Source organism: Entelurus aequoreus, linkage group LG14, assembly GCF_033978785.1.
Source record: "Entelurus aequoreus isolate RoL-2023_Sb linkage group LG14, RoL_Eaeq_v1.1, whole genome shotgun sequence".
Taxonomy (NCBI): Eukaryota; Metazoa; Chordata; class Actinopteri; order Syngnathiformes; family Syngnathidae; genus Entelurus; species Entelurus aequoreus.
In genome coordinates, this window is record NC_084744.1 from 57819135 (window position 1) to 57830360 (window position 11226).

Consider the following 11226-nt stretch of genomic DNA (forward strand, 5'->3'; position numbering starts at 1 on the left):
CAGCAGCCGGGGCGATACACATTGTTGGAGTGGGAGCCAGAGAGAGAGAGAGAGAGACACACGACCAAAGAAAAAATACATTTTGCTGGAAAGCAAAAGCCTTGCACGATTGATGAAAATAAAACAGTGTTATACCCTGAATACCGGGCTCTCCTGCCAGTGTGTGGTGGTCCGAAGAACCCACTAGAGGGCAACCTCTACAGCACCTTAAGATATTTGGTTAAAATAAAGTTAATAATGCAATTTTTTTGTGGTGCCCTTTTATTTAGAAAAGTATCGAAAAGTACCAAAATATTGGTATCGGGACAACCCTAGTAGGAACTATTGAATAAAATCAATATCCAAGCAAATATTGAACAGAGACTTTTTGGTTTAATCAATAAGAGAAAAGTTGCGTGGCACGAACATCGGAACAATCCGCCAAACTTTCACAGAAGCAAAAACTTCCGCCTCCTGTCGACACTTTAGACAGGAACCTTCATCGACTGCTCCGTAAAAAGCTCAACAGACGCTCACGATGTTGTTAGCCGGCGAGGAAAATAACTACCCTTTTGTTATCTTCTTGCTGTGCTCCAACACAGACTCATAGCGCCGGGTTTTGGAGGCCCAGGAAGAAGGAATTCCCTCGAGGCCCACCTGGGAAGAAATCCGCACCGCGTGAGTGATCCCACGTAGAAAACAACAGTGAAACAGGTGGGTCTACCTGGGCGCCGAGACACGCCCCGATGAAGGAGGCTCTGCTACAGGTGCATCCCCCGCAGCTCATGGTGTCTCTGATAGCCTGCTGGTACTGCTTGGCTGTCAGGACTCCGTGCAGCGCTGCTTGGAACGCACCGGGCAAACCTGCCGGGACATTCGGGGGGAAAATATTTGTTGCCGTGGTAACAAAAATCCGGCAAGAGACGATATACCTCATGTGTTTGGGAAGACGGTTGGAATGAGCTCCTGGGGAGTCTTGGATAAGTTCTCCTTCACCTGGGTAACGTGCCCTGAAATGATGAAAAACTAAATGTAACTTGACACATGTTATTGTACCTTCACAGTGGGGTTGTTGTCAGAATAATTGTATCTAAGTCATACTTGCCAACCTTGAGACCTCCGATATCGGGAGGTGGGGGGAGGGGGGCGGCGTGGTTGGGGTGGGGGCGTGGTTATGGGCGGGGTTAAGAGGATAGTATATTTACAGCTAGAATTCACCAACTAAAGTATTTCATATATATATATATATGTATGAAATACTTGACTTTCAGTGAATTCTAGCTATAAATATATATATATATATATATATATATACAGGTATATATATATATATATTGACGGATGCATATATCCACATTTATCCATAATTAAGAGTTACTTCTTTCTATATTTCTATAGTCATATTTTAAATAGCTAATGTTCCATCTTGTACTCTTTTCATTGTTTTGATCGTCTCATGACAAAGTGCTTGCACTGTGGACGGCCTTGAAGTAGGAGGCAGAGAAGAGGAGTCCTCCCTGCTTCCCTTCTCGGGCCGACTTGAGATAACGGACACAATGGGCATCTGTGCGGCCGTAAGGGGGGGGGGGGAGATATTGAAGAGGAGAGTGCATGAAAAGTTGTCAGATCAACTTGGGCTACGCATTCGTATGTGTTGTTCGAGGCTGGTCTCTATTCTCAAATATTTGACAATAAATTACAAAATACCTATCCTGTGCTTGGTGGTACATTTGAGTTCAGTTTATATGTCATCTAAGGAACTTGGGACTGACCAGCGTTTTACATCCCACTTGGAGGAACATCTGGTCAAACGCAACAATTTATATATATATATTTATTTTATTATACATATAAATAAAATAAATACTTGAATTTCAGTGTTCCGTAGGCTTTCCAGTAGATGGCAGCATTGTCCTGTTTAACTTCTCCGTTCATGAATGAGTATATCATTTCGGCCACCCTGTTCAATGGAGAAGTCTGTTCTACAAAATGTACAAGCAACATACATACCCCTTCCCCTTCGAACTGTCCTGGATGAACTGACATTCTTGTTTCCATACGTTTTGGAACTTGCAAGCGTATTTCTTCATCTTGCTCGTCGACGGCGTCGCCATGTCTGTAACTTCCTCGTTCTTCTGCTTCGTCTCCTTGTTGTGTGCGCAGTTGTGCACTCTACTCTCTAAAAGCCGTAGATGTTATGACATCATTGGGCAGGCAAGCTGTTTATATTGTGGGAAAGCGGACGTGAGGTCCGCATTGAGCTGGAGGGGGCGTGGCCTCCAGCTATGGCTGAATTCCGGGAGTTTGTTGGGAAAAAAATTCTGCCGGGAGGTTATCGGGAGAGGCGCTGAATACCGGGAGTCTTCCGCTAAAAACGGGAGGGTTGGCAAGTATGATCTAAGTTGTCACAAAACTTTGTGTTTCCATGAGTTCCCGGCGAGAGGACAAAAGCTGCCTTAGATCCTACCAAGCAAAAGGCTTGTAAAACTCCACTGTGTAGGATGGGAAGCGACATGAAGGCGTCGGTTTCTTTGATGTATTGTAATCCACAGGAAGATTTTGTCTTGACCCGAGATCTACAAAGCGGAGAGGAAGCAGGGCCTGACCCACCTCCAGGCACCTTTTCTTTGAACTGTTTTGTGACCAAAGGCAGCGGCTGTTTACGACCCCCTTCCTTTAGAAACTGCTGTTGCCATGTAATCAGGGAAAGTCCAAATAAAAAAGAGGAGGCGTACAATCTTTCGTCAGAGCGTGGTGAGACTGTGCAAAGAGTACAGCCCAGACGTGTCTCCTCAATTGAGCCAAATTTAATTCTGTCTCTGTTTAATTCCTTGCTTCTTGTCTTGTTTAATAGATGTCATCAGTGTTTGAACCTGACAGTTGTCTAATCGGGGAGTTTCAAAGAAGCTCAAACAGAGCCCGGTACCGGTACCAAAATGTATTTCAAAATTTTTCGATACTTTTCTAAATAAAAGGGACCACATTGGCTTTATTTTAACAAAAAATCTTAGGGTACATTAAACATATGTTTATTATTGTAATGTTGTCCTTAAATAAAATAGTGAACATACAAGACAACTTGTCTTTTAGTAGTAAGTAAACAAACAAAGGCTTCTAATTAGTGTGCTGACATATGCAGTAACATATTGTGTCATTTACCTACCTATTATTTTGTCAACATTATTAAGGACAAGTGGTAGAAAATTATAAATCTACTTGTTCATTTACTGTTAATATTTTAACACTTCTGTTAAAATGTAATAATCACTTATTCTTCTGTTGTTTGATACTTTACATTAGTTTTGGATGAGACCACAAATTTGGGTATCAATCCGATACCAAGTAGTTAAGGGATCATACATTGGTCATAATTAAAGTCCACATGTGTCCAGGGACATATTTCCTGAGTTTATAAACATAATATAAATTAAAAAAATGTTGTGATGCTAAAAAATATTGATGTAATCATAGTAGTATTGACTAGATACACTCCTATACTTGGTATCATTACAGTGGATGTCACACATGGCATTTGTGTACATTGTGACGCCGGTGAGCTATTGTATCCTCCTGCGGTGTGTAGTGAAGCCCGTTAAAAAACAAGGGGTACTTTTTAGAGGCGGTGTAGTACCGAATATGATTCATTAGTAGCGCTGTACTATACTAGTATCGGTATACCGTACAAGCCTAGTACATACCAACGACTGCTTTGTCCAAATCCTGTGGCTGCTTTCTGTTCGGGTCGTTGAGCTGATGGAGAACGGCCTCCAGGGCTCCGGGGTCAGGACCATTCAGGATGAAATGCTCCAGGAACCTATGGAAAATAACCCCAAATTTTTCACCTAAGGAATTCACTTCTTTTCAAAAAGCATTGAATCACCAACAAGAGTTGTATACTACGTTACCATGGCAAACATAGCTGAATAGAAAGTATCCAGTAACGAACGTGTCCGCATTATCCAAAGTGCTGTAACACAAAAGATAATCCTACTGACCTGGCAGCTGCCAAAGTCTCTGCAACACACATGTCATCGTTCTGGGTGACTCGGGTGGCCTGCTCAACCTTCTCCAGCATGTCCGACTTCCCCGCGTAAAAGGCCACCACGGGGGCGAGCTTGGCTATCCCGTCAATCTGACAGTCCGTCTGGCAGCCTGCAGACAAGACAACACCCGGTGTTAGGTACTTCCACTCGCTGCGTCACCGCTGGAAGTGACGACTTCTGTCACCCGTCTCCTCTTTGCCAGAGTCCACGTTCTTCAGGAAGCTTTTCAGACTTCCGTGTCTCCACGGCCCGTCGATGGGAAGCTGAGGTCTTGGCCCTGAGGGCAGAAACGTGTCAGATTTCCTCAAAAAACGGACCCGGTCGAAAATGTACATTCTTACCGCCTTTCTGTCTGTAAGGGTCATTGACAGGTGTGTCGTACTCGGAGCCCGGGCCGAAGAATTTGAACGTGCGCTGCGTCAGGTCGTGGACGTCTAGACCTGGCCGACAGGTTGACAATTCAGTTCAGTTTCAGTCTACATGCATACGATACAATGTAACGCGTCACACATTTCCAGTTGTTTCATGACAGCCCGTCCGAAAAGGAGTAGGAAGAAGCCGAGCTTATTTAATCCTACCCCTTTTCATACCATAGCAATTTCATCCCATTTCCTCGTTCTCTGTAACAGAACAGTGAAAAAAGGGTTGAAGATGTTGGTTTATGCGGTCACACCACACAGCACATAGGGCTGTGAGCGCACCTGTTTTTATTAGCACACACAAATTGGCACAATCAACCACGGACGCATTCCAGCTGTGCGTGTCAGCCTTCAATAATGAAAACAGACAATTTGGCCAAACGCAATAATATAAATTAATATAATTAAACCTTAATCAAGCACAAATATGATTTATTCGATTACTCGAGATATTCGATAGAATACTTGATTACTAAAATATTTGATAGCTGCAGATCTAGTTGGCTCTGTATCCGTATTGGTTATCTGTTAGAATAATTATGTGTAATTTATCACACAACTCTTATGCTTAAAGGCTGTTGCTATAGTTATTATCAATTGTGCTGAAGTTGTACTTTTCTATCTATCTGTGCAAAGGGACAATTTGCAATCTTGTTTGCAAATCAGTGTTTGTGTTCAGAACATCGAGTACCGTGACGCAGACAAAGCAGAGGCAGGGCGATATCACTAGTGTCAGCACATTTGCATTTCTGAATAATCATATATTGTGTCTAACTGGGGCTGCCTCAGTGATGTAACCAGGGACCTCCCAAATAAATAGAGGAGCACGTGGGTCTGGACCTTAGAGTGTGGTGGGAGATTGTAACTGAGTGTGCAGCCCCAAACGCCTCTCCTCATTGAGCCAAATTGAACTCTGTCTCTGCATGATTCCTTGCTTCTTGTCTGTTTAATAGATGTCATCAGTGTTTGAACCTGACATCTTCTGTGAGTGTTTCGTTTTTATTCATGATTTTGTCCAATCTGTTGTTGAACAGTTTTTCAATGATTTTAGAAAATTGTGGAAGTAGAGAAACAGGTCTGGAATTTGTAAACTGGTGTTTGTCACCAGTCTTATAAATCGGTACGACTTTTGCTATTTTCATTTTATCTGGGAATTTGCCTGTTTGAAGTGATCAGTTGCTGATAATTGAAACAAAACTGTTAAATTAATGGTGACACACAGGTGCATCAAAAATAATGACAAAATGTGAAGGTCTACCTCCGCATTCAGACAAGGACTCCAGCAGGACGTAGGCTTGGTCTCCATAGCAACTCTGTTGGCCCGTCTGCCTCGTGTAGAAGGGGTTTGCAGACACGGAGCGGAACTCCGGATTCGGATCCTCAGCCAGGATGGCTTTCAGCTTCTGAAGGTCATAGACCCAGTGGAGGGGCTGCGCTGTAAGTCATCCACATTATTAAGCATGACTTACTGTATTAATGCTGATCATGTATATTTATTATAGCCATACACTTCTGGTAAACAGTGCAGGTGCACAAGTGGAATCAGACAACAGACACATTTCATTATTTGGTATGGTATACAAACATTGCATCAAGTCTTATAGGGCAGTAGTCCCCAACCACCGGGCCGCGGCCCGGTACCGGTCCATGGACCGATTGGTACCGGGCCGCGGCCACACAAAAAGTTTAAAAAATAAAAATAAAAAATATTTTTTTTTTTTTTTTTTTTTTTTAATTAAATCAACATAAAAAACACAATATATACATTATATATCAATATAAATCAATACAGTCTGCAGGGATACAGTCCGTAAGCACACATGATTGTATTTCTTTATGACAAAAAAAAATACAAAAAAAAAAACATTTTTATTTTTTTTACTACCACTATAAAATCAGAATGTAATAAGAAAAAGCAGATTTTTTAAAAACTAATAATTAATAATAATATATTGAGTCACCTTTTTTTTTTTAAATACAAAAGTTTGGACACACCTACTCATTCAATGTGTTTTTCTTTATTTTCATGACTATTTACATTGTAGATTGTCACATCAAAACTATGAATGAACACATGTGGGGTTATGTACTTAACACAAAAAAGGTGAAATAACTGAAATTATATTCTACTTTCTTCAAAATAGCCACCCTTTGCTCTGATTACTGCTTTGCACACTCTTGGCATTCTCTCCATGAGCTTCATTTGGAAGAAACTAGAATATAAAACATGTTTTCAGTTATTTCCCCTTTTTTTTGTCTTAAAAGGTGTCATACTATGCATTTTTTCTAAATGTAAAATACTTCCTTGTGGTCTGCACAACATGTAATGGTGGTTCTTTGCTCAAAATGTTGCATAGATGATGTTTTACACACCATCTTCGAGATAGTGATGTGCGATACCACTTATTTTCTTTCCGATCCCATACTGAGTAAAATTTAGGCTGGTATCGGCGGTAAATATCCCTAATGTGTTTGCTAACATTTCAAAAGGTGTTTGTAAATAATAACACATCCATCTAAAAAAACAACAGTAAAATTTAAGAAAAAAGGACAAAAAAATCAGAATGTAATAAGAAAAAGCAGATTTTTTTTAAAACTAATAATTAATAATAATATATTTAGTCACCTTTTTTTTTTAAATACAAAAGTTTGGACACACCTACTCATTCAATGTGTTTTTCTTTATTTTCATGACTATTTACATTGTAGATTGTCACATCAAAACTATAAATGAACACATGTGGAGTTATGTACTTAACAAAAAAAAGGTGAAATAACTGAAATTATATTCTACTTTCTTCAAAATAGCCACCCTTTGCTCTGATTACTGCTTTGCACACTCTTGGCATTCTCTCCATGAGCTTCATTTGGAAGAAACTAGAATATAAAACATGTTTTCAGTTATTTCCCCTTTTTTTTGTCTTAAAAGGTGTCATACTACGCATTTTTTCTAAATGTAAAAGACTTCCTTGTGGTCTACATAACATGTAATGGTGGTTCTTTGCTCAAAATGTTGCATAGATGATGTTTTACACACCATCTTCGAGATAGTGATGTGCGATACCACTTATTTTCTTTCCGATCCCATACTGAGTAAAATTTAGGCTGGTATCGGCGGTAAATATTCCTAATGTGTTTGCTAACATTTCAAAAGGTGTTTGTAAATAATGACACATCCATCTAAAAAAACAACAGTAAAATTGAAGAAAAAAGGACAAAAAAATCAGAATGTAATAAGAAAAAGCAGATTTTTTTTTAAACTAATAATTAATAATAATATATTTAGTCACCTTTTTTTTTTAAATACAAAAGTTTGGACACACCTACTCATTCAATGTGTTTTTCTTTATTTTCATGACTATTTACATTGTAGATTGTCACATCAAAACTATAAATGAACACATGTGGAGTTATGTACTTAACAAAAAAAAGGTGAAATAACTGAAATTATATTCTACTTTCTTCAAAATAGCCACCCTTTGCTCTGATTACTGCTTTGCACACTCTTGGCATTCTCTCCATGAGCTTTATTTGGAAGAAACTAGAATATAAAACATGTTTTCAGTTATTTCCCCTTTTTTTTGTCTTAAAAGGTGTCATACTACGCATTTTTTCTAAATGTAAAAGACTTCCTTGTGGTCTACATAACATGTAATGGTGGTTCTTTGCTCAAAATGTTGCACAGATGATGTTTTACACGTCATCTTCGAGATAGTGATGTGCGATACAGCTTATTTTCTTTCCGATCCCATACTGAGTAAAATTTAGGCTGGTATCGGCGGTAAATATTCCTAATGTGTTTGCTAACATTTCAAAAGGTGTTTGTAAATAATAACACATCCATCTAAAAAAAACAACAGTAAAAATGTAAGAAAAAAGGACAAAAAAATCAGAATGTAATAAGAAAAAGCAGATTTTTTAAAAACTAATAATTAATAATAATATATTGAGTCACCTTTTTTTTTTTAAATACAAAAGTTTGGACACACCTACTCATTCAATGTGTTTTTCTTTATTTTCATGACTATTTACATTGTAGATTGTCACATCAAAACTATGAATGAACACATGTGGGGTAATGTACTTAACAAAAAAAAGGTGAAATAACTGAAATTATATTCTAGTTTCTTCAAAATAGCCACCCTTTGCTCTGATTACTGCTTTGCACACTCTTGGCATTCTCTCCATGAGCTTCATTTGGAAGAAACTAGAATATAAAACATGTTTTCAGTTATTTCCCCTTTTTTTTTGTCTTAAAAGGTGTCATACTATGCATTTTTTCTAAATGTAAAAGACTTCCTTGTGGTCTACATAACATGTAATGGTGGTTCTTTGCTCAAAATGTTGCATAGATGATGTTTTACACATCATCTTCGAGATAGTGATGTGCGATACAGCTTATTTTCTTTCCGATCTAATACAGAGTAAAATTTATGCCGGTATCGGCAGTACCGATCCGATGCTTTGTGAAAATTACCCTAATGAGTTTGCAAAAATTTCAAAAGTTGTTTGTAAATAACAACACATCCATCTAAAGAAACAACAGTAACATTTAAGAAAAAAAGGACAAAAAAATCAGAATATAATAAGAAAAAGCTGACATTTTTAAACTAATAATAATAATATATTTAGTCACCTTTTGTCTTCAAATACACAGTACAGGCCAAAAGTTTGGACACACCTTCTCATTCAATGTGTTTTCTTTATTTTCATGACTATTAACATTGTAGATTGTGACATCAAAACTATGAATGAACACATGTGGAATTACTGTATGTACTTAACAAAAAAAGGTGAAATAACTAAAATCATATTCTAGTTTCTTCAAAATAGCCACCCTTTGCTCTGATTACTGCTTTGCACACTCTTGGCATTCTCTCGATGGGCTTCATTTTGAAGAAACTAGAATATAAAACATGTTTTCAGTTATTTCACCTTTTTGTGTTAAGTACATAACTCCACATGAGTTCATTCATAGTTTTGATGTGACAATCTACAATGTAAATAGTCATGAAAATAAAGAAAACGCATTGAATGAGGATAAAGTGTGTCCAAACTTTTGGCCTGTACTGTAGGTAGTACCACACGAGGACCTGGTATGGTATACAATATTACTCGCATACCGAGTAAAATGTAGGCTAGGGTTGTACGGTATACCCGTACTAGTAAAGTACCACGATACTAAGGAATCATATTCGGTACTATACTGTCGTCGTCACGTCATGACATTGCTGATTTTACAAGCAGAGGAGCATGTTCGGCAGCGCGCACACACAGAGTACTTACAAGCAGACAAAGTGTGTAGACAGAGAAGGGAGAACAAACGCATTTTGTCTTAAAAACTAAAGATAAAGGTGAAGTTATAACACTGAAACACCCACAGAAAGAGGCGCTTTAAGACATGGCTAGCTAGCTAAATCACTAATCCTCGCCTCCATGGCGACAAATAAAGTGAGTTTCTTACAAGTATCATTATCACTGCAGGACGAGGAATAGCTAATCATGCTTCAATGCACATCGTCGTCACAATGTAAACAAACGCCACGGGTGGATCTACACCTGACATCCACTGTAACGATACCAAGTACAAGAGTGTATTTAGTCGATACTACTATGATTACATCAATATTTTTTAGCATCACAAAATGTTATTTATATTATGTTTATAAATTCAGGAAATACATCCCTGGACGTAGAGAACTTAAATTATGACCGATGTATGATCCTGTAACTACTTGGTATCTGGTCGATATCTAAATTTGTGGTATCATCCAAAACTAATGTAAAGTATAGAAACAAGATAATAAGTGATTATTACATTTTAACAGAAGTGTAGATAGAACATGTTAAAACAGAAAATAAGCAGATATTAACAGTAAATGAACAAGTGGATTGATAATACATTTTTACAGCTTGTCCTTTATAATTTTGACAAAATAATAGGTAGATAAATAACACAATATGTTACTGCATATGTCAGCAGACTAATTAGGAGTCTTTGTTTGTTTACTTACTACTAAAAGACAAGTTGTCTAGTATGTTCACTATTTTATTTAAGGACTAAATTGCAGTAATAAACATACGTTTAATGTACCCTAAGATTTTATGTTAAAATAATGCAAATTTTTTTGTGGTCCCCTTTATATGGAAAAGTATCGAAATACATGTTGGTACCGGTACCAAAATATTGGTATGGAAACAAGCCCATTGTGATGCCAAGTAGTACCTGCTGCATCTGCAACTGCTGATCCCACAATGGCTCCTATTGCTCTGTTGGTCAAAACAGCAGCCATCTGTGGAACAAAACATTCATTTCTTATTATCTGGAGTGCAAACAAGGTGATTGGATAATTATGTCGGCGTCACGGAATGTTGTGTTGTTTTAGCAAGGATAAGCATTTAGTTTCACTTTTCTTCAAGCAGTGGGCAGCTAGCTACAGTTTTAGCTTCATGACATTAAGACATTACATTGTTAGCCAGTAACTTGTAAACATATTCGTCTTTAGTTACATATAACGCGGCATAATTAAACTGTTTTTCTTACCTTTAACTTTAAGTACTATTATTTCCATAGATATATATCAGGACCTGCTATCCCCGTTTAAATAAGAAAATCTCATTTCAGTAAGCCTTTAAAGGCCTACTGAAATGAATTTTTTTAATTTAAACGGGGATAGCAGATCTATTCTTTGTGTCATACTTGATCATTTCGCGATATTGCCATATTTTTGCTGAAAGGATTTAGTATAGAACAACGACGATAAAGATTGCAACTTTTGGTATCT

The 11226-nt window shown here is 37.8% G+C and overlaps 1 protein-coding gene across 1 annotated transcript; it reads right to left on the bottom strand.

Moving 5' to 3' along the window:
• Positions 1–261: 261 nt before the first annotated feature.
• On the bottom strand, positions 262–11017 carry LOC133665463 (crystallin J1A-like). The gene is made up of 10 exons (XM_062070763.1): positions 10986–11017; positions 10668–10734; positions 5700–5876; positions 4364–4462; positions 4207–4299; positions 3975–4131; positions 3678–3793; positions 912–989; positions 704–843; positions 262–636 (listed from the first exon to the last, which is right to left on the bottom strand). The coding sequence occupies exons 2-10, from the start codon at positions 10732–10734 to the stop codon at positions 544–546; spliced, it is 1020 nt and encodes a 339-aa protein (XP_061926747.1). The 5' UTR covers positions 10986–11017; the 3' UTR covers positions 262–543.
• Between the last annotated feature and the right edge of the window lie 209 nt (positions 11018–11226).